Raw genomic sequence first — 24980 nt, 5'->3', positions numbered from 1 at the left:
AGTTATAGGCTGCCGAAAACATTAAAAAAAAAGAAACTTTAATGGTCCATAGCTTAAATACTATGGGACGTACCGTAGTCAGGTCAAAGTTTTTTTTTTAAGGAACTAGTATGTGTCCTATCCAAATATCCATGTTTCAGAGTCCCGCGGTCCTTCCGCAACATTTCTCATTTCATGTACAACACCAATCATCACTTGCTAAAATCAAGAAACGCAAACATTTCCAACCAAAATTTCCCTATAGCTTAAACGAAATCACGATCTAAATTATTGCCATAGTATTAAATACCTGTAAATCTGTTAAATATAATTTTATTGATAGTTAATCTTATACATGGATTAATTAATAATGTCCTTTTGTATTCTTCCAGTACCTGATTAAAGTGAATGAAATCAAGACTAAAAAAGGAATCGAATTGCTACAACATTTGGTGGAATACTATCATGCACAAACAAAGTAAGTTATTACAATTTTTTTAATGTTAAAGTTTACCGTAATTGGTATTGTAGATATTTATAACTAGCAAATGCTCAAGATGTAAAATCAAGAACAGAAAAAAAGTACAGTGATATGTTAGTAAGTAAGCCTGAAATTCATAATAAACGCAGAGGTCGATTGTCGGAATGCGTACGTCTGTTGCATGATAATGCGCGTCCACATACTGCTACCCACACCGCTCAAACTCTTCAGACTTTGGGTTTCGAGGTGTTGGAGCATCCTGTATGCAGTCCTGATCTCGCCCCATCGGATTATCATCTGTTTGGTGCACTTAAAGATGCTCTCAAAAGCCGTCGATTCAGCTCCGATCAACAGGTAAAAGAAGCGGTGCATTCGTGGCTTGCTGCGAAGCCAAAGACCTTTTCTGTAGAGGATATTGGAAAGCTTGTGCAACGGTGGACAAGGTGCATTGAAAAGCAGGGTGTCTATATCGAAAAATGATATGAATGAAAACATTGTGTTCTGGTGGTAATAAATAATTGATTGCAGATACTTATTCACTTACTCTCGTATGTAGTTTCAAGCAAAATACAGATGGTGACCAGAAAAATGGAAACACCTCCAACTTGGAAACACAATTGCAACTTACCAGATTAATATGGTGTCGGGGCACCTTTCGCCTTCAGAACAGCCTTGATGCGACGTGGGATGGAGGCATAGAGGTCGTGAATAGTAGCAAGTAGAATTTTACACCATTCCTCGTGCAGGGCATCGGCCAGTTCTGTGAGAGAGGATGGAGGTGGAAATCGTCGCCGGAGTCGTGTTTCCAAGACGGACCACACATGTTGAGATCTGGGTATTGGGCAGGCCAGGGGAGGTGTTGAACTTCATCCCGATGTTCCTCAAACCACGCTGCAACAACGCCAGCTGTGTAAATGGGTACATTATCATCCTCTGGAAGATGGCGTCATTGTCCGGGAACAACATCTGGACCATAGGATGCAAGTGGTCTCCTAAAATTGCGACATAATCGTTGGCAGTGATCCGTCCGCTAAGTGTGACCACAGGACCCAATGAAAACCATGATATGGTGGCCCACAGCATCACCGAGCCGCAGCCATGTTTCACAGTTGGGCGGAGACACTGCAGATCATAAGCTTCTTTGGGCGTTCTCCACACATAAACACGGCCCGTGGTTGGGAATAGGGCGAAGGATGACTCATCCGACCATATCACACGTTTCCAGTCCTCAACGGTCCAAGTTGCATGGTCGCGGCACCATTTGCGGCGTGCGAAAGCGTTATGGTCCCTGATGAGCGGTTTGGCCCGTGCAACACGACCCCGCAAGTTAATGTCATGTAATTCGCGGCGGACTGTGATTGTCGAAAAAGGGTGGGGGAGGTGCTGATTGAGTTCCTCCGTCACTTGCTCCGCAATAGCACGACGGTTCTGCGTGATAATGCGCTTTAATACCCGGCGTGATCTGTCACTCATGATTTTCTTCCGCCCACTGTTTCGCTTCCCCGATGTGGTTTTCCCGTGTGTTGTGTAGCCGTCATCACCTTCGACACTGTCCCACGCGACACACCTAACACAGTAGCCACTGCCGTCACACTCATTCCACATAACCGCGCACCAAAAATTTGCCCTCTTTGAAACTCTGAGAGGTCTCCCATTTTACACTACCTCCGTCTGCTGCAGCCACTGGACACTGCTGTTCCACTGCGCCTGACGTAGTATGGAGACCGACCTAACACACCACCACCAGCGGTCCGGCGCTGCGGGCGCCACGACACCACTACCAACCCATACATCTGACGTGTTGGCAACTACAGGTGTTTCCATTTTTCTGATCACCATCTGTATAACAAATACCAGTACCAAGACCTTCTTATAACAATTTAAGTATTTAAACATATCCCTCTAAAACAGATAATCTCGGACCCATGTCTGTGTCACTTAAGTTACAGTATATGCTGTAGCTGTTTTTTTTTTTAAAAATAGTAATGTTAAATGCAGGCTGCTCTGCAGTTAAATCGTTACACCTAATCGTGTAACAAATGGAAATGGAAATGGAAAATATATATAAGTTGTTACCACAGAGATTGTATCAGGATAAAATATGTAGAACAGTCACTTTGTTATAACATGTAAGAATGATAAGGTTATCATATTATGCAAAATAACAAGATTATTACACAGAAAGAGCAATAGTAATAACAGAAAAGATCAAAGTGAAGCTGCTTATATGATTATTCTAGAGCAGTAGTTCTCAAAGTGGGGTCCGCGAGACCTAGCCAGGGAATCCGCGACACCTAAAAATTGAAATGTGTTGTAATAAAATGGAACTCTCAGCTGGTATGCAAAGAGTATTTTTTCAGTTACTAAAATGAAAGCAATTAGAAATTATACCTACGTTTGTAAATTTAAATGTTTTCCTACTTTACTAAATTTCTGCCCTGTGAGTATGAAAAGTTGTCTGAAAAAGGTATTGCAACGTTTGATGCTTTTCCCTACCACTTAGTTATGTTAGCAGACCTTTTCTGCTCTTTGCAGTATTAAAACCTTAGAGCGAAATCGTCTGAATGTGGAATCGGACCTAAGATTGATGGTGGCAAAACTTATTGCAGATTTCAATTCAATTATGGAAAAATACAAAGAATTCCATTCCTCACATTAGTGACCTCATATTTGAGAACATTGTTTATCAAGTGGATTTCCATTATATATATATATATATATATATATATATATATATATATATATATATATATATATATATATATATATATATATAATATAATATAAAACTGATTTTCAGTCTTGAAAGTTACTGTATTTTCAATTGAAATTTTGTTCACTAGGAAACAATCATGTATCTTTAGAATAAATTACTTATTGCATTATTTTTCGTGATTTTTTTTTCTTGTCAGTGGTAATTCTAATGAGTAATTTTTTATACCATGTGAAATTTCAGATAGCATTGCATGGAGGTCCTCAGACCACTTTCTGAATGAACAGGGGGTCCTTGTTATCGGAAAGTTTGAGAACCACTGTTTTAGAGTATTTCAATAATTGACTCTTGTGACGCACTATTGTGTATTTCAGAATATATAGATAGAATCCACTTAAGTTATATTCCTTGACAGGATCTAAAATTTGGACAAGAGATTTTACGATTTACAGTAACTACTAACATATTCCCTCATTCTGTTATTATTTCTCCTTTGTGAATGCATCTTGTCCCGTTACCTAAAAGAACACTAAATAATTTCTGTGTGTGTCGAGTTTTGAACTATCAGATCTATATTACCAATGCTTGTTTCCTTTTCATATTTACGTCACTTTTGTAGTAATTTTTATGTTTTGTATTCTTAGTTATTTCCAGGATGGATTGAAAACTATTGAACATTTTGGAAGCTACATCCAAGATCTTTCCACAAAATTACAAAAGATACGACAGAAACAGGATGAGGAGAGGCGAAGACTATTGGAACTGAGGACTCTGCTTCGAAGTGTGCCTGGGCTAGATAAGGAGGTTAGTACAAACAAATCATGAAGCTAAAATACGAGAAAAACAGATTTTATTGTTACTTTTAATCATTATTTCATTTTCAAGTTTCTCTTTATGCATGTCAAGTTTTTATAACGAAACGTTCCCTTGGAAAACTCTATTCTCATGTGTTGGCATTTTTAGTCTCTGTACCCTCTGAAAATATGTTACTTTTAGGGTTACCAGATTGAACTAAAGGCATGCACTGAAACCAGTGGTATTCGTATGTAATTGGGGGACGTAAATTTGAAACTGCATGTTTACTGTGCTGCAGGCTTGCCAACTATACGATAATTTAAGCCTTATTGCTAAATACGATAATACTCTTGCGATAGTAGGTGAATATACGATAATTTTAAAAGCATTTTTTTTTCAGTTTTTGAATCTGCAGATAAATTGTAAATATGCATTAAATAATTATAAAACACACACACGCGCTAAGGTTTTTAACAGTCTTTCCCGGTAAAATAAATCAATAACAATTTGAGAATTTGCAAATGGCTAGCCTGCATCCATTCTTGTAACTGAATTGAATTAAAAATGCCTTTATTAATGGTCTTCACTGCAGCGAAATTAAACTATCGCTAATTTTAGTTTTTTTTTCTGTAATACCTTTAAAACAAATAAAAATATTCGAAAAGCGGAAACGTAGTGAACTAGAAAATACAATATTGCATGTGATACCTTTACCACAATTTTACCTATCTGCTTTTGCTATGCCGCTATTTACAGAACCTGCAAAAAATAATAAATTTATCTTCAGTTGCAAATCGAAAGCAGATAGATGAGTTGTGATAACGATGTCATATGCAAAATCGTGTTGTCTAGTTCACTACGTTTCCGTTTTTCGAATATTTTTTATTTGTTTTCAAGATACTACAGAAAATCTCTAAAATTAGCGGTAGTTTAACTTCCCTGTAGTGAAGACTCTTAATGAGGCGAGGTCCAGCCGTAGGCTGCTGTACCACTTACCTAACAGAAGTACAATTAGAAATGATACAGAAATGCTACATAGAAATATGTAAAGGTATCTTGCACTTGCATATATAAAGACAATAAGCATATAGCCTTTAGTTGTATACAAGATAATATACTGTATATTCTCGTATGATTAAAACCAATATGAAGTAAGAAAATAGTAGCTGTTCAGATACAGTGATACTTGTCCTCTATACTACAATATGCATGCAAAATTAGTTTACCTGCTGCAGTCCAAGATTTAGGTACTCGAGCCAAATTTTTGTTGATATAAAAGATGATCCGTTACCCTACGTTTGAAGGCCAAGAATTCTTTGCACTCGGTTATATCGGGAGGTAATGAGTTCCAGGCTCTCACAGCTGAAAATTCAATTACGTTTACAAGGTGGTGGAAATATTGTTTTTGTTCAGAGTAGTAAAATGACAAGGACAGTGATGATAATTTGGAGTTCGAAACTGAAGATTACTAAATAAGTTTATTTTATATTATTGCTATAAGTAGTAGTATTATACTGGTGTATACAATTATCATGTGCATAACGAATATACGATATTTTTTGTAATATACGATAATTTTAAAGACGAAAATTGATAATTAGTTCTCTGAGGTTGGCAACTCTGCTGAACTGCGACCGGCACTTCTAACAACTTCCAACGACTCTTACTACCATTGTTACTAACCAAAATAAATGAAAATAACGCAAAAGCTTTGTGATTATAGACGCCTACCTTGTTATATACAGGGTTACTCAAAAAGAAAGAACAGATTTCAAACATTTATTTCTTCGAAACTACAAAAGGTAGAAACATGATTCGAACGTTACTTGATTAAGAAAAGTTTACAATTTAAACAGCCCGGATAGAAGTTCCAATCATGGCCGCATATGCGCTGTTGTTTGTAGTGAAAGTCTTTTTGTGTGCTACAATTGGCAAAACTTGAGTCCATTGTTGCAGTTCAGCGAGCATTTCGCCGTCAATTTAATAAATAACCGCCGCATCATAAGCAAATTTAAGAGTGGCATCGAAAATTCGTAGAAGATGGTTGCATCTGCAAAGGAAAAAGCACGAGACGTCCACGCACATCGAACGAGAATGTCGAGCGTATTCGTACACTTTACGAAAGGAGCCCAAAGAAATCCACATCACGAGCAAGCAAAGAACTTAACATTCCTCAACCAACGGTATGGCGAGTTCTAAAACATCGTCTGCACATGAAGCCATACAAACTGCAGTTATTGCAAGCATTGCATCCTGACGACCACAACAAAAGGTACGAATTTTGCAAGAAATGAGCCACCGTCTTGGCATTTGTCGTGTAACATACGGTGCCCATATTGAATGCACACCATAATTACTAACAATAAATTGTAAACTTTTCTTAATCAAGTAACGTTCGAATCATGTTTCTATCTTTTGTAGTTTGGAAGAAATACATGTTTGAAATCTGTTCTTTCTTTTTGAATAACCCTGTATATTTTTCTGGATCTCCTCGCTGCACGTATGTGGTTCTCAGAACCCTTTTGTGGAAATCTGGATAAGTAAATTTTAGGTTCATCTGAACAGGTTTCTGTCATCTGGGCTATTCTTTTTTTTTTTGTATCATCTGTCCATAAAGCTTCCATTACACCAAACACTCGTTCAGTATGAGCATTACTGACTGGTATAGCCAGAATATACTGCATTGTTTGCTCGCAATGTACACTCCAAATGCAATTATGTACCCTTCCTATTAAGTGGTGATATTATAGATTTTATAACAGAAAAACCATTGTACAGTGCGATTTCGTAGAAACTAATTTTAATTAAGTTTCATCCTCATTCCTGTCAAATTAAGTGCAGCGTGATAGTAACAGGTGCAACAATGAAAAAAAGTTAAACCTAACATTTTGTTACAATAACAATATAGTTCTTATAAATAATTGCCAATAACTAAGTACAATATTTATTGTACGGCGTAAACAGACCCTATTTAGCTATTTTACTTCCTTTGGCCAAGGAAAATTTGTTAAAAAAAATGTTGAAAATTAAGATCCGTCTGTTATTTGTTCGTATTCAGTTATGTGAAATAAAAAAGAGCACAAAAATTCACGAAAAACAAATAATTTTAGTGTGACTCTAGGATAGAACTTTAACAATACCTACAATTCCACTAGAAAAAAAATTATCATCATCTTGCTTTTGTACTAGGAAAGGCTCTCAACACATTTTCAAAACTCAACTTCACATTCAGGTCATTTTTCTATTGCTAGTATAGCCAGTAGTAGGGGAGCTTAGGGGAAATATCCTGCACTTTGTGTTAAAAAGGTGCCACTCGGATATGTTGTTCCCCTGATCCAACTAAGCAGGAATCGAAGTGGCCCCACTCCGACAGGTGGCCAGAATCCAATATGGCGGCTATCAAAGATGGCCGCCTCTGCGAATTCATAGTGTTGGTTTTAGAGGCATATATCTCCTTAACTAATAGTTCAATCTTCACGATTCAAAAACTAAACGACGTAGAAGATAACAGAGTCTAATAAATTAACAAAAGTTTTTACCTAACACTGAAATTAACACCTACAGAAATTATTTAATTTGGAACTTTACATTTTTTATGATGGAGTTTACTCATATTTTTTAAAATAACAAGTAAACGGCTAGGATTATCGAAAAAGGTGTCGTATAACTTTTTAAATAGTATTAAATTATCTTTCGTATGATGTATATTTCATTCAGATTGGTTAATAAAGAACGAAGTTATGACAATTTAAATATTCGCATTGAGTCGATTAATTTTCCCAAATGTCGAGCGAGAGTTCATTTACCGTAATAAAACATCAGTGATAGATGCTGCATTGTACGAAACAAATCATTCTCTTATAATGTGTTCTTCATAAGTCCCACTTTCACCAGAAGCACAAAGTAGCCTGACCAACAGGCCCGTATCCAGGGGGGTCTAGGGGGCCGGTCCCCACTAAATTTTTGCTGTCCCCCTAAAAATTTCACGGTAGGCTTGCAAATGAACTATAATATGGCTGGATCGCCCCCCCTACATTTTTGAGCTGGCTACGGGCCTACTGGGAAGCCCGGTAATGAATTCAATATGGCGGCCATTAATTATGGTTCATAAAAATTAGTTTCTTTCGAAATATTGTTTGCCCGAGTATCTAGATTTGTAAACGAATACGAACAAAGTAATATCACCTCCTCTATTACTATTCACTTTTACACATGAATCAAGTTTAAGAATATCTTAAGAAATTACGTGTGTAGCGTCACGATAGAAAAGTTATATGGTTTCTTCTGAATTGAAAAAGGAACTGCACAGGAAGACTAAGAAGTAAGTTCTGTCTTTAAACCATAGATATTGGCTTTATATCCTTTACAATATTATAAGGAAATTACATAAAGCAATATATTGTTATAAATTATTAAGTAAATAATTTCTTTCGTATTGTAAGAACAGAAACACAACACAAACACTTGGTTCGATAATTTGAAATTCACAAAGTTTATCTATTTATTGGTACGTTTCCAACGTGGTGTAAATTTACGGTGGATCAACTGAATTTTCAAAAATAATGAATTCTACTACATGAAAGTTCTATTGGTCTAGATCTTCGTTTTCAGTTTCCATCACCTTTCCACATGTTCCACTACACATAGAACAAAAAAGCAACACGGGACGTTTGCACTTCTACAACGACATCTTGGGGTACATGTCTTGCAGGCACATTTCAAAAAGAGTTTCCTACATGTTTTGTATACAACTGGAAAGGAAGTCCATGTTGGAGAAAGTTCACTTCCATTTTCAGTCCATCCTTAGTTTACTGGTAAAGGAATATGTGCTATGTTCTTTATTGCCTGGCCCCAGATTTGTCCAGCTTGGTATGCTGCACGCTTGGGGTGAAGAAGCAAGGCATCACAAGTTGGAGAAAGTGCAATAAGAGGTCTGCCTTTTCCAAAAAGAATTCTCGCTGGGCTTCATTAACTTTACATTTTTCACTTGTTTTTGAATATAATAGGACAACATATCGTTGCAGTGAATTAAAACAATTTTTGCCTATGTTGATTACAGGGTGTAAAATAGTTAGGAAAGCTGTCGTCACCTCTGGATACAAAAGCCGTGTTTTCCATACTTATAATTTTCCATGTCCGAGAAAGTATGACACTGTATCACATCCTCTAAACGCGTGGAGGCCTCGTAACGCAGTTGAGTTTTCTTTTCCTAATGCTTTTGAAATATGATGAACTGGGAGAAATCAATGATGTTTCTTGGTGCCGAAAGATATCCATAATTCTTCTAAACTGTGTCGCTCAAAGTCGTAGAAAAACGATACAGCAAGTATTATAACATCTATATCTACTGTGTGGATAACTATCTTCTTGTGTGCATTTAATGCTGCATCAAAGCAATGTAACATGATCCTACTATCAGCTTCTTCTAAATGATTTCCTGATGATTTGTTTGAAAATGTTGGAAGATTTCTTGAAGTTTCTATGTGATATCCATTACTGGTTGCTACCTCAAAGTTACTTCCTTCCTTTTCACACATAGACTTTTCCAGAAAAAGGAACAGTTCTTTATTTGCGTCATTACGAAGGAAATCGTTCCACTTGCTAGGAATTGGTGTAGTTGGAGTTACTTTTGTCCTTACTCCTACACCCCTGCTTTCTCTTGGGGAAGAATTTATGCGCTTTGAAGAGTATCTATCCCATATCAGATCCATTTGCTTTGCATGGAATTTGTCTGCTTCTCTTTGAACATATTTGAAGAAATTACACTGGAAATAATCACAAAATGTTTCTACTGATGCTAGTTGCAAAATGTGAACCAAAACTGCTGCATCAAATAATAAAACATCACAAGAATTAGGAAATTCTTCTTTGATGTTGGCTTCACTCTCTAGAAGCATAACTAAGTCTGACTTTTATGAAGATTGTGAATTATGGCAGAGAGACTGTGGAATTGGTTGACTCTCGTGCTGAAAGAATTCAGCCAAGTCAAGTCGTCTTGTTTGATTGACGCGTATTAAGCGAGAGAATAGCTCAACGTCCATCTTAAGTAATTTTATTTAATTTCTATTTGTTTTATTCTTTTGAAGGGAAGAATGAAGCACTAGAGAAGATTTTTTTCATGGGCAAAAAGAATGGCTTGGTACATTCTACTAATCTTTCTTGCACAAATTCCTTGTACATATTAGACCCTTTTTCTTCTGCTAAATATAGGGATTCAATTATATCACCGCTATAGATGATTCTGGAAGCAACATTAACAAGTCCATTATTTTCTTCAAACGGATTCCCCAATTCGACGAAAACTTCTTTCATCTTTTCAACAGACGATTTAAATCTTTCTTGCATCGACGAGTAATCTTCATGGTGCTTATCATCAGGATCATATTCATTATATGACATTTTGAATTCATTAATTAGTCTACTAATTTCTGGTCCCGCTGTCATCCATTTGACAAGAGCATTGTCGTCGTGTAAGAGACCAATCGCCCCGCCACCCCCTTTTATAATTTTGTTATTCTGTTCGTGAGCCGATCTATAGCTATTGCAGAGAAAGATTTTGATGTCTTTCTTATCACAAAGTAACCCATTTCGAAAGCATAATCTCAGGATATGTTTCTTCCAACTTCTTCAAATCAAAAATGCGAACGGGAAGCCAACGAGCATAGTTAAGGTGGTCCATTGCGAAAAACAATTGTGCCATTAGTTTTAGTGTTTCAATGTAGAGCTTAAAATTTTCTTGACGTATGCCTCTGATGTAAATTAAGAGTAAAATCACGAGACGGAAATATATTATCCAAAACTTAAACGTTGGACACGATGATTCCTCTTCAGTATACTAGTCATTGAAAGATTGCCCTGATGAAGAATTCTGATATGCATCACGCAGCAAATGATGTAAAACTGTCAGAGTAATCTGATGAGCAAAACGAGCTTTGGTAATGTGAGTTACTTTCAATATACTGTCAGCGGTTCCTGGTGTTGCTACATCTAACTTGTATAAAATTTCTACCCAACCACTTCCATCTAACCATTTGCCATTAAGATGCAGGAAGGGTTGTTCAATGTGCAATCCTCCCAGCATCAGAATTTGATGATCTTCGCCATATAACTCTGGCCGATTCCATTGAATTCGTTTCCCCAAGGCAAATAGTGGTTGATCCATTACAAGAACCGAAACTTGTCCTTTGTTGACTTTGTCTTTAAGTTCTCGTAGAACATTCATTTCGTGCCGTACCATGGCAACAGATTTAGAGTATTCCTTAAAGAACGGAAGCAGGCAGCATATACTTGGGATTTGCAGAGTTTCAGTTTTCGAGGCATGGTGTACAGACCAAGTGCAAATAGTGTCATTTTCTAAGCATGCTTCAAACCAACACTCCCAGTTTTTTTCTTCTGTGAAAAATCCATTTCGCGGAAGAACTTTCTCTACAAACTGCGGATTCTGTTGAGGTAAAACTGGTTCCTTATTAGTGATATAAGCAGGAGGTACTAGAGCAGGGATGCAAATAAGCACTCGCCCGGGGCGAGTGGTTCATCGGTGCGGGCGAGTATTTAATATCATAACCAAGGTAAGTAAATGATTTCTATTGTGGGATGTAGGCTAGTAGCTTTTTTCTTGGGTAAGTAAAATTTTGTTGCTTATTTGCATCTCTGTACTAGAGCATAATTATTGGGGAGAGCAGGAGCAGTTCTCATTTTTATATTCACTTATCCAGTGAGACATGGTCACGTCAAATGCCATGGTTATCTTTAGAAGGATGCTGGAAAATAGAAATGCTCGTACCATGAAAAGAATCCTTTGATGTTGTGCTAGAAGGATTGTAGTCAATATTAGCTAATGCTGCAACGGTTAAAATACCTCGATGAAGATTGGAAGGACAAACCCATTTCGTCACTTTGATTTATCAAGCACTGAGAAAGACTTGAAGATATTTTCTGTACACGTGTAGACGAATTGCCTTGTGAATACAGTTCATTTATGAGAGATTTTTTACGAGTTTTAGCATACACGCTCAGCCCAACATAGAGAGGAAGAAGTGGCTCGCGATTGCTTTATGCCTTGATGCTTCTGTTTCAATATCGCCTGCTTTCTGATAGAAGTTATAAACTATAAGTTGGCTTGCTATTAGGCGATAAACTTGAAGTTGCTTGACTTGCGTTGCTATCAGGGGTGACAGATGAATCATAAGTAACATATTAACAGCAGCTATTAGTGAAGGAGGAACAGAATCTTCATGGCAGTGATTCTCAAATTTTCCTGCAAAATGACTCTTGTGGTTTGCCATATCCTTTCGAAGCATCTTAACACACGACTTAGTGCCATAGCATCTTCATCAATGTCTTTCTCCAGCTCACTTATTATGTCAGATCCTTCTGAAAGCAAAACATCTCTACCGGAAAGATGAGCTGTTAGCTCTGGCCTGTGACGAAGAATCCTTTCACGAAATCTTGTACTATGATCTTCTATTTCTTCTGATTCAGGCTTCTTCATGATCGTCATTAACCGTGGTTTGTACAATTTAAAAACATCGCTCATTTTGAATCGACTACTTCTTGGTAACACAAGAATTGTGGAGGCGCCTCAAACTTTTCCTTTTTGTGGGATTCCGAACTATTCCCGCGGAAACATTACACGGGATTTACGCCATTGTTACCTTCAATGTAAATACTTCGAGAATAGTGCAGTTGTTATTACTCCAAGGTTTTTAAACACTCAGTTCTATCCGATTCTTTTGACGTATTTCGAAACATGATTTGGAGTTCATTCCTTCCGATAATTACTCTGTGGGGCAGAAGGATGGGGGAGAGAAAAATGTTTGTTATTACTTTGTCGTACTTGTTTATAAATCTAGATACTTCAATAAATATTTCAAAAAAGACTTATCTTTATGGATGATAATTAATGGCCGCCATATTGGATTCATATAACCGGGCTCGGTCAGGCTGTCTCGTGCTCTGGTGAAAATGGGACTTATGACGAACACATTATAAGAGAATGATTTGTTTCGTACAATGCAGCATCTATCACTGATGTTTTATTACGGTAAATGAACTCTCGCTCGACATTTGGGAAAATTAATCGACTCAATGCGAATATTTAAATTGTCATAACTTCGTTCTTTATTAACCAATCTGAATGAAATATACATCATACGAAAGATAATTTAATACTATTTAAAAAGTTATACGACACCTTTTTCGATAATCCTAGCCGTTTACTTGTTATTTTAAAAGATATGAGTAAACTCCATCATAAAAAATGTAAAGTTCCAAATTAAATAATTTCTGTAGGTGTTAATTTCAGTGTTAGGTAAAAACTTTTGTTAATTTATTAGACTCTGTTATCTTCTACGTCGTTTAGTTTTTGAATCGTGAAGATTGAACTATTAGTTAAGGAGATATATGCCTCTAAAACCAACACTATGAATTCGCAGAGGCGGCCATCTTTGATAGCCGCCATATTGGATTTTGGCCACCTGTCGGAATGGGGCCACTTCGATTCCTGCTTAGTTGGATCAGGGGAACAACATATCCGAGTGGCACCTTTTTAACACAAAGTGTAGGGTTTGGCCATTTTTTTGCCTTAAGCTCCCCTACTACAGATGATTCAAACACTTTTGAAAGAAATGAAATGAAATCTTTCAGTTTTACGTCCCACGATTATGCCGGCTAGGCTAAAAGAGACGGTGGTGACGAGAAGTGAATGAAATGGTGTAATCAAGAAAGTGCGAGGAAACGGGAAACCCCTGAGAAATCCAACGTACACGGTGTTTGTCCACAACCAAGTCTGGATGCATCTGAGAAGAAACTTCCTGCTCCGTAAAAGACGAAGTGTGAAATTCTGCTTATCCATTCTGTGTAATAAATGATGGGATAAGTTTGTAATTTGATACTAAGGTTTCCTCCTTATCCTAGTTTATGGTTAATGATTTTTTTTTTTTTTGTAAATAAAAATACTATTAACCTTGCATCCATTAAAGAAAATAAATATCCTTTAATCTATTTTATTAATCTCTGCTACGTGAATCATTAACTTTGTGAACTTCGTCATCTTTTGTACATTCTTTCATCTAAGAATTATTCCATTATAGAATGACGCTGTTACTGGAAAGCTTGCTGAGAAAACATTTCCGAAACTCCAAAAAAATGTAAAATCTTATACAGTTACTCAATGAAAATTTTTGTGAATGAAGATACTGTTAAAAACCAGAATAAAAGAAGTTAAAAAAAAAAAAAAAAAACATTCACACTGCATCACAATTTTGTCTTCAAATATAAGTTAATAGGTTCAGACTTGAAGATTAGGACATGTGTTTCAAGCCGATGCCCAATTGTGCTGAAGTATGAATGTTTTTGACTTTTGTTATTACCGCTATCTTCACTCACAGGCAGCTTTCTACTCAGTGTAATAGATAAACGCTCCATAAAAGTTTTCATTAAAGAAGTGTACAAGATTTCACAGTTTTCTGGTATTTCGGAATTGTCTTTGCAAGTAACGATGTCCTTCTGTTATGGGATAGTTCTCAAATGAGAGGATCTACAATAGGTTTAGCTTAGGAATTCAACTGACATTATTTAAAGAAGATACTCTTTTTGTACAGACACAAGGTTAGTACTAGGGGTCACGGTGGGTCAGTAGTAGGGCTCACCTCTGGTACATGGGGTCTTTGATTCGATCCCAGCTCACGCCAAGTGAACTTTGTGATGGACAAACACCGTGTGCGTGGGTTTTCTCGGGGTTCTCCCGTTTCCTGCCACTTTCTTTATTTCACAATTTCATTTATTTCTCATCGTCACCGTCTCGTTCAGCCTAGCCAACATAATCGTGGGACGTAAAACTTAAGGATTTCATTTTATGTTTTACAAAGTTAGTATTTTTGTTATTTACAAATAGGCTTATATATCGTCCAGTGCCAAATACCCTTTGCATGTGTTTCTAAGTAAGTTTTTAAATAACGAGCACACAATTAAATATATTAAAGAGGTATTCTATTACTGATCTTGAACCGTCAGTCACTCTACAAACTGGCAATGAAGTAATACACTTCGAACATTTTTAAAACATTTCCACACACAGTCAAAAAGCTGTTGCTACATAATAAAATTAGTAAATAGAAAGGGTCCACTCAAGCAGACGGTTCTACTAAATAGAAAATTTATAGGTAAAATACGATGTGATTTTTGGTGAAGGAATGAGTGTGTGAATATAAGTAATTACTGTCAGTGCAGAACATGTTGAAATAAATTTTAAGTAACAGTGAAAATATTGTATGTATAATGTGCTCTTCCACCATCCTCGTGTATGCGTACACCTTCCGTCGCTGACGCGCCTGCTCCCTACGAACGTACCCTCTCGCTACCGCTCGGGTCCCCCTGCGCACTTCTGCCGTGAGGCTTGGTTAGATAGCATTCGTGCTTTTTCATGGCCTCCTTGCATAAGTTGATTTGAGTTTTACGGACTGTAGTTTTTATGCTATACGTCTACACCGTATTTATACTGAGACCTTCTGAAGTCAATCTACAAGTAGTAGTGGGGCTCCTCATTTAGTACATGCTCTGCTAAAAGAAATACAAAACTCTAACCTAACCTGAGAATTTAAGAAATGTGTCGAAATTTGGTAGAACCCTGTGCTCGAGTAATGCCAATAAAAACTACGAACGAGCTTCTTTACTCTTGTGTAGAATTTAACTTCATGTTCTAGAATGAGAATTTAAGTTTACAGTTTCGTGTTCGGAGCTCCTTCGTGGCTAAGCGGGAACGTGCCTTTGGCGTGGGAGACCCGGATTCAATTCCCGGCGGGAGCATATGTGGTTCGGATTCCACGTTAATCAGTAGGTCTACGTGTCATATAGCCTCGCTGCTGAAAGGGACGTTAAACTCAAAATCAACTCAACTCAGTTTCATATTCAAGTTTTCAGGAATGAGAATTTTTATTTACTGTTACTAGAGATACAGGTCATGGTAGTAATGAAAAATCAGATTTTTTTTTTTTTCAAATGAAAGTGTAAACTCAATACAGGTTTTTTGCTGATGCCCTGAAGTTCGTTTCAAATGGTCAACTTTAAAGTTAATACTCGTACATGTAATGGACAGTCTGCTCTCGTTTATTCTACATCTAACATTTTTTCGTCTCGTACTGCTTTGAATTTTGTGCAAATATTTCTCCTGACAAATATTTACCATGTACTAGTGTTTTAATATTTTATACTTTCATCTTTATGCTTCAGCGTTGTTTGTTTAATTTGCAAGAAGTGGCGAGTGCTCGCGGAAGATACGAAGTTCTGTTGGTTGTGAAAGCAAAGTTTTCGTAATGAGATGCGAGAAGGAATTGGCGCCGTTGGACTTTTTCAATTATTAATGCAGGCACTGTGATGAACTTTTGGCAGTTTATTTTTTTTTCCGCTGCTGTTGAAATGTACATTGGTTGGCAGATAGCTGCTCTCTCTCTCTCTCCTGCCACTGTTTAGTAATGCAGTTCATTTACAATTTAGAAATCCTGTAATTTTTGTTTTTCTAATATCACGTTATCAAAAAAATGTTAGAAAAAATGAGAAAGGGCTTTGAAGAATATGGGATGAAAATAAATGTTAGAAAGACAAAAGCCATGGTGATTGGAACGAAGGGGTCGGTGTCAAATATAAAAGTAGGAGGGGAGAAAATAGAACAAGTGAATAGTTTTCGATATCTGGGTAGTATTCTTAGTAATAACATGAAGTGCGAACGTGAAATAAAAGCAAAGATAGGAATGGCGAAAGAAGCCTTTAGGAGGAAGAAAAGTCTGTTTTGTGGGACCTTGAATAAAGAGTTGAGAAAAAGACTCATAAAATGCTTCGTGTGGAGTGTTGTACTGTATGGGGCAGAAACGTGGACATTACATAAAGGTGATGAAAATCGACTGGAAGCCTTCGAAATGTGGGTGTGAAGAAGAATGGAATGAATTAGTTCGGTCGAGCGGAAAACGAATGAGAGAGTGTTAGAAATGGTGGGTGAGAAAAGAACACTTTTAGATATTATTAGGAAGAGGAAGAGAAACTGGTTGGGACATTGCGTAAGAAGAGATTGTATCATGAGGGACGTCCTAGAGGGTATGGTGGCAGGAAAGAGAGGTAGGGGGCAAAGGAGACTACAATTAATGGATGATATAAAAACAGAAAGATCATACGCGAAGACGAATAAGTTAGCGGAGGACCGTAGAGCATGGAAGCTTCTCAGCTGCGGCAAGTGACCTGCCAATAATGGCAGAATACCTATGATGATGATGATGAATATCACGTTATCTTTTTGTACATACTGTATCATCTATCATCTTTATCGGTAAAACAATAAGATCGAAAGATAAGTCGTAAAAGTGATTTCGCTTACGTTTATAAAGATTTTTCAAAAATTTCTCAAGAATTCATTTCGTAACTTTTTTCTTTTATTCTTTCTGTTTTTGGATCAAAAGATCCTATATATATATTTCAACAAAAATTTTCTTGTAAGCCTTATATCTGGAGAACTACATATAATGTAGCCAAACCCAAACTATCACTTAACTCAATATGATGTGCTTATTCCGTAGAAAATTCGAAAACTTGATTTAGGGGCCGTTCAAAAATTTTGTGGTCCCTGATCCAAAAACTAATTATTGACCAAGATCGCAATCTTTTGATCCATTTTTTTGGATCATTCCTAAAATTCTTGTTGTAGATATTGTGTCATCTGTCATTTTTATCTGTTAAACAATAAGGTTGAAAGGTATATCGTAAAAGCGATTTCGATTCAGTTTGATTTCCAGATAAAAGTTTCTCAATAATCTTTCAAGAATTCAGTTTATAACTTTCTTCTTCTTCTCTTTATTTATTTATTTATTTATTTATTACAATGTTTTCATTAACTTCCTTACGTGTTTGTTAGAATCAAAACTTGGGGAACGTAAATTATTTCACACACTTCCATACCAACCAGAGCTATGAAACCTTGTTCAGATACGTAAACCTGACGACAATAAAACATTTTTACATAAATTTTCCTGTGACATATCGATTTACTGTAAAAGTAATAAAAATAAATATTTACAAAAGATTATCGAGAGCCTGCTGTTAGACAGCCGAACCTCTCACAACAGTTTGGTTGGTTACAGGACGATTAGGCGTCTTATTGACTTCATATCAACAAGTTTGAACATTTTCCTTTTCGTACGAAGACGAAAGAGACTATTGTCTTTCACAATGAAAAAAATTAATAAAGACTAATGAACCAAAAGTTACAAAAACAATGCTTTTGAAATCTCATTGGAACGGGGATAGTTTATACTTTTTGTTTAGTGGAGCAAAATGAAAAAAAAAAAAAATGGAACTGAGATTAAAAGCATTGGATGCTCCTCTAAAGTTGAGGGCTAAATAAAATGTAGAAATAAGATTGAGATTAAAAGCATTGAGCACATTTTTTAAGGTTTAAAATTAAACCCTGCAAAAATTCATTGATTAAATTAAAAATTAACTGATTAATTTAATCGTTATTTTTTAAATGGATTTATTACAAGTCTGAAGTCTCCTTTTTCACTACTGAAACTATAGGAGACCAGACATATTTCTTAAAAGTGGAATGTGAACCACTACTCCAGTTTGTTTCCGACATAAATACACTCTCGGAGATCGAACCCGAGATCACACTTGCGGAAAGCAAGAGTGTTAGCCACTTACCCAGGAAGACATATCCGGATCTTAAAGGCAGAGGGGAGTAAGTTATTTTTATTAAATTTTCAGGAGAGACAGAAAACAGTGACTTACATCTTTTTGCCTTTTAAGTGCCTTCTGACTTATCAAATAGCAACAATAAAATTTGATATAAAGTATTCATAATACAACTACAAGCTTTCTAAGAATACGAGATATCAGAATACGCGTTTCAAATTTGGCAATAACTCATTTTCAGGAAAAAAAAATGACTTACTCCCCTCTGCCTTTAAGGCCCGGATATAGGATGTCCGAAAAGCAACTGTGCAGTTTGCAGTAGAGAAACTGTTATATTAAAATCACAGTTTATTTGTGATTTTTGCAAGTATTCATCCTGCATGAGGTCGTATGTCTTCAGACCGCAGGAAAATATTTCCAGTATCTCCTGTAGAGAAAGCGGCACTGCCGCAAGTACCATTTCAAACTTTACTCATATATCATTTCTCCTGTACAATTACATTGTATAGGGGTCACGGTGGCTCAGTGGTAGAGCGCTTGCCTCTGGTGTGTGAGGTCTCTGGTTCGACCCCTGGCGAGGTATGTTTGTGACGGACAACATCATATCCGTGGGTTTTTTTCTCGAGATATTCCAGTCTCCTCCCACGTTTTCATTTCACCGATTCTTCATAACCAGTTGCTTTAATAATCTGTCTCCCTTATCCTAAAAGGCATAATTGTGGGACGTTAAACTGAAAGATTTCTATTACGTTGTTGATATCAATGTTTTTATGGTTATTTTTAATTATTCATTTATCATTCTAGAATTAATATTATGTCCAGATTAGTTCGGTTGAGAACTGCTGATTCGGGAATCATGTTTGACCGTATTCCCACCATTCCACATGTGCCTCCGTCTTAAAATAGTCTCTATTTCTGCTTTTCATAAGCATGAGGAGTCAATTTGAAAAGAAATAACCAGAACATTTCAGCTAAGTTCCGGATGGAAATCATTTTAAAGTGACTACATGCAAACGTTTTTTTTTGTTGTTGTTGTTGTTATTATTATTATTATTTTGTTATACATTTACCTAAAAGCATAAAAATGTAGTACAAAAAATAATTTTGTAATGAATTTAAAAAATATTGTTTTTTCTTTGTTTTCCACGACAATAGCTTCTAAAATGCTAAAAAATAGAAAATAAAGATATTTGATTTATGAAGCTCCTTTTTTTTCCCCCTTTTTTAATACTAAAATGGACTGTATATGAACCTCACACTTTTGGTGTTAATTTAATTCGGTCTGTGCAATCTGTATTCTTGTCAAGTTGTGCTTGGGATTTTTTTTTTTTTTTAAAGGCACACTTTCAAGGTGCATCAGTTGTTGAGAAATCGATACGAAACACATAATCGCTAGCTTAAAAGCAAACGCTGCCACCAAAATACGGGTTGCAGAAATCTGTGTTATAAATTTCTTCTTTTAGTGAGATTTCTTTTTAAACAATTTTCTCATCCTATCCTGTTTTAATAAATATACAAAACCTCTTTTTTGAATTCACCACTTACACGTACTGATACAATTGAAAAGTTTGTTTTCTTCTTCTTCATTTATTATTATTATTATTATTATGAAGCCCATTCAATAAATAACCGGAAAAGTTGTATAAAAAGTACAAAACTTCGCCAAAGTTTGTGCTGCTTTTTTATTTTTGGTGGTGTCCTAGAAATATTATCATTATCAGATGGGCCTGGTACCAACGTGGAGCAACGGTTGAACTTAACGATTTCATTTCATTTTCATTTTGAACTTAGGTAGGACTTACTGGTTCACTGAACATAGGTAAGACTTTTGATATTCCGTCCTTAGTTATTTTATTTGACTGACTTTCAAACGCAATCAGTGCTTTTGAAACGTCAGTTAAATAAAATAAACACGGATGGATATCAAAAGTCTTATTTATTGAATCTTGAACGTCTTTGTGAGAACTATTTAGAATATATGGGTAAGACTTACGCTCACCGAAGATTGAAAGATGTGATAAAATGTTACCCGCTCATTGAAGATTGAAAAATGTGATAAAATGTTACCCGCTCTTAAAACTCATTTCATTGCAAATATGCGTACATAATGTTCCAATAATTATAGTTTGACTCCCTCTGAATATAACGTTTGACTTCTTTTCTATATAATTTCTCATATTTTTTTCTTGTTTGTTTTTACAGTCTACGTCGAGTAATCCAGCGACTGGGTACTCCCTGCACCAGCTCCAAGGAGACAAGCAACATGGCTACACTCGAGTAGGATATCTTCTGAAGAAGTCTGAAGGGAAGATGCGAAAAGTGTGGCAGAAGAGAAAGTGTAAAGTGCAAGACGGTTTCTTGGACATTTTCCACGCAGATGAAAGCAAACCACCGACAAGAATTAATCTTCTCACTTGCCAAATTAAGCTGGTTGTAGACGACAAACGGTGCTTTGATTTAATATCCTGTGAGTTCACCTGAATTGTAATAACTCAGAGTTTATTTTTACTTAGTTTGTGTTGTATAAAGGTTATGACAACATACGCGAAATTGCCACCTGTGTGGAGGAGAGACTTCGTGTAGTCGAATGGTTAAGTTGGCACGTGTATCTTTGTTGTGCGTGTTTTTTTATGCTGATGTAGCATCGTAAAACATTTGGGGATATATTTATATTTAAAAGTAGCGAACTTCTCTCTAGGAGTGCGGAAATGAGACCGATGTTACTGACCATACATAACTAAAAGTTGTTAGCTGAGTTTCGTGGGCTGTAGCGCCAGGAAGTTTACTTTTAGAATTATAGAACTTAAACTGAAAACAAATTATTATTGAATATAATTTTTAAAACTAAAAATCTCAGTCCATGCTCGATGAAACTCAAAGGTTCAATGCCACGTTCACAGAAGCTACCCATTGAATTCTATCCTTAAGCCAATTGGGCCCACTTTCTACTTTGTGTTCCTATTTCTGCGACATCCCAAAAACTAGTGTGCGTGGAGAAAAGGAGATACACACCGCAGAACCGTGTATTCCAGAACCCAACCGAATAGAAGTAGAAACCGCTATAAAGAAATTAAAGAAACACAAATCTCCGGGTGTAGATGAAATTCTGGCTGAGTTAATTTTAGCTGGAGGCGAAAAATTGTGGAACAAGATACACAAACTCATTCTCCTTATCTGGAACAAGGAAGAATTGCCACAAGAATGGAAAGAATCAATCATTGTTCCAATTCACAAGAAAGGCGACAAAACTGACTGTAATAATTATTGAGGCATTTCTCTTCTGTCAACATCCTATAAAATCCTTTCAAATAATCTGTTAGCAAGATTGACCCCATACGCAGATGAAATTATTGGAGATTATCAGTGCGGATTTAGACGAAATCGATCAACTATCGACCAAATATTTACCATTCGCCAAATACTCGAAAAAAAGTGGGAATACAGTAGCCCGGTACTTCAACTATTTATTGATTTTAGAAAGGCGTACGACTCGGTTAGGAGAGGAACATTATACAACGTTCTTCTAGAACTTGGAATACCAAGAAAGCTAATTAGATTAATTAAAATGTTTATGTGAATACCAAAGTAAAGTCCAGGTAGGAAAATTTTTGTCCACGAGCTTTCACGTCGAAAATGGCCTGAAACAAGAAGATGCGTTGTCGCCATTATTATTTCACTTTGTTCTGGAATACGCTATAAGGAAAATCAAAGATAGCAACCAGGGCCTAGAGTTGAACGGTATTCACCAGGTTATGGCATATGGTGATGATGTAAATTTAATAGGGGATGATAGGAGAACAATAGAAAGAAATGCAGAGATCTTATTAAACGCTTGCAGGGACATGAGTTTAGAAGTAAATGCAGAGAAAACTAAATACATGGAAGTGCGTCGGGACCGTAATACAGCAAATTATAGATGCATTAAAACATTAAATAATACTTTTGATAAAGTGGATAGTTTCAAATATCTAGGATCAATATTAACAGAGAGGAAAATCATATCCACGAAGAAATTAAATGCCGACTAAAAGCAGGGAATTCGTGTTACTATTCGGTTCAAAATCTCTTGTCGTCGCGAATTCTGTCGAGGAATTTGAAGCTTAAAATATATAAATCGATAATCATGCCAGTTGTTCTATATGGATGCGAAATATGGTCGCTTACACTGAGGAAAGAACATAGACTGAAAGTATTTGAGAACAAAATCCTAAGACGAATATTCGGATCCAAGAGGAACTGGAATGGGGAATGGCGGAAACTTTATAACGAGGAACTACATAATTTATACGGTTTACCCAACATTGTTAGGGTCGTCAAGTCTAGGAGGCTTAGGTGGGCAGGTCATGTAGCTAGAATGGAAGAAAGTAGAAACGCTTTCAAAGTCTTGACTGGAAGGCCAATCGGAAAACGATCATTAGAAAGACATAGGTGCAGATGGGAGGACAATATTAAGATGGATCTCGCAGAGATAGGAATACAAAGTAGAAACTGGATGCAGTTAGTTAAGGATAGAAGTCAGTGGAGAGCTTTTGTGAACGCGGCGTTGAACCTCCGAGTTTCATAGGCCATAGAGTTGGTTAGTTGGTTTATTTCTGCGACATCAATCTTAATATTGTCCTTTCATCTGCGCCTAGGTCTTCCTAATGGTCTTTTCCGATTGAATTTCCAATTAAAACTTTGAAATCGTTCCTGTTTTTTCATTTTGGCTACATAACCTGGTTACCAGAGCCTCCTAGACTTGATGATCGCAGCAATGTTTGATAAACTGTGCAAATTATGCAGTTTCTTGTTATGAAGTTTTCGCCATTCTCCATTTCCATTCCTCTTGAGTTTGAATATTCGACTCAACATATTATTCCCAAATATTTGTAGTCTGCGTTCTTTTCTCAGAGAAGCGACTGTTTCGCAACTATACAGTACAACATGCATGATTATAGTTTTATATATTTTAAACTTCACATTCCTGGGCAGAATTCACGACGACAAAAGATTTTGAACTGAATAATAACACAAATTTTCTGCTTTCAGTTGACATTTAATTTCTCCGTAGATATGGTTTTGCTCTGTTAATATTAATCCTAGATTTTTGAAAGAATCCACTTTATCGAAAGTATTATTTGATATTTTGACGCACCCTGAATTTGCAGTATTACGATTCCAGCAAATTTCCATGTGGGAGTTGGTCGAATACCCGTTCTACTTCTCCGTAAAAGCTGTCTTTTATTTCATCATCGTTATCTTCTGTTGGGGCATTTACATTTAAAACAATATCACATCACCCACCCTGAAGAGTAATAAAAGAAAGAATATCATTCATAAATTCAACCCATGTAATTGCTGATATTCTTCTTTTGTGAACGAAAATCCTTGTGTTAAGTTGGTGATTTTTATTTCCTTCCCCATAAAAAAATAAATAAAAAATAAATAAAATAAATAAAATTTCCTGACTTCACTGCTTCCTTTCCTTCCCATCTAACTTCCTGAAGTCCTACTAGGTTCATCCTATATTTCTCTAACTCAATCGTTACAGATTTTAACGCGTCTATCCTATAACGACTTATATTATTCCTTGTTCCAAATTTCTTGTCCATTTTACTTTACTGAGATCGCGTCAAGTTATAAGTCCTGGTCCGAGGCTTTTTTATAAAGATTAGGTTGTTAGCCTCACGGCAAACACCCAAGCTGGAGAACAACCCCTTATCATCTGTCCGCGACTGCTTATACAATATATTCACAGCTAACCTCTATATCTAGAGACTTTCTCCTCGATCCGTGTTGACGGGAGCCCACATTAATTTTTAATACTACTAATAATTTAACATCTCATTGATACCATATAAGCTAAAAGAAACAGGCAATAAGTCATGGAAACCAAAACAGACAAAGTGAAAACCATGGAACTAAAAACGGATTAAAGCCGGTGGTACATAAACTGGACAACCCTGAGAAAATTTCTAGACAAAACGTCATCCACTATAAATTTCAGTATCGAAAATGAAATCTTTAAGTTTTACATCCCATGGTTATGCCGGTCAGGCTAAAGGAGACGGTGATTATGAGAAATGAAAGAAATGGTGGAATGAAGAAAGTGAGAGGAAACGGGAGAACACCGAGAAAACCCACGAGCACGGTAACTTTAGTATCGAATGATAGTGCTTACCACAAGCTTTCGCCGTTGGGTTCGAACCAAGGACCATTTTACTGCAGTCATTCTGTTCATTTTATTTTACCTTTTCTTCCCGTATAAAAAGATATAACGACAGCTTATTATAATAAATAAATAAGAGGATTTGAGATATGAAAGGGAGCTGCACACCTGTTCGCGGCTACCCTACC

General features: G+C 36.4%; 1 protein-coding gene across 5 annotated transcripts in view; it reads left to right on the top strand.

Moving 5' to 3' along the window:
• The window catches only part of Asap (ArfGAP domain of ASAP), a 491638-nt gene that overhangs the window by 391905 nt on the left and 74753 nt on the right, over positions 1-24980 (top strand). For all 5 annotated transcript variants that reach the window (XM_081755329.1, XM_081755332.1, XM_081755328.1 and 2 more), the window contains exons 5-7: positions 372-457; positions 3818-3977; positions 20847-21111. In XM_081755329.1, the coding sequence (XP_081611455.1) occupies positions 372-457; positions 3818-3977; positions 20847-21111 (511 nt within the window). The remainder of the gene's footprint in view (positions 1-371; positions 458-3817; positions 3978-20846; positions 21112-24980) is intronic.

Source organism: Thermobia domestica, chromosome 4, assembly GCF_964235325.1.
Source record: "Thermobia domestica chromosome 4, izTheDome1.hap1.1, whole genome shotgun sequence".
Taxonomy (NCBI): Eukaryota; Metazoa; Arthropoda; class Insecta; order Zygentoma; family Lepismatidae; genus Thermobia; species Thermobia domestica.
The sequence above is the reverse complement of the archived record's forward strand: the minus strand, read 5'-3'. Positions and strand labels throughout refer to the sequence as shown.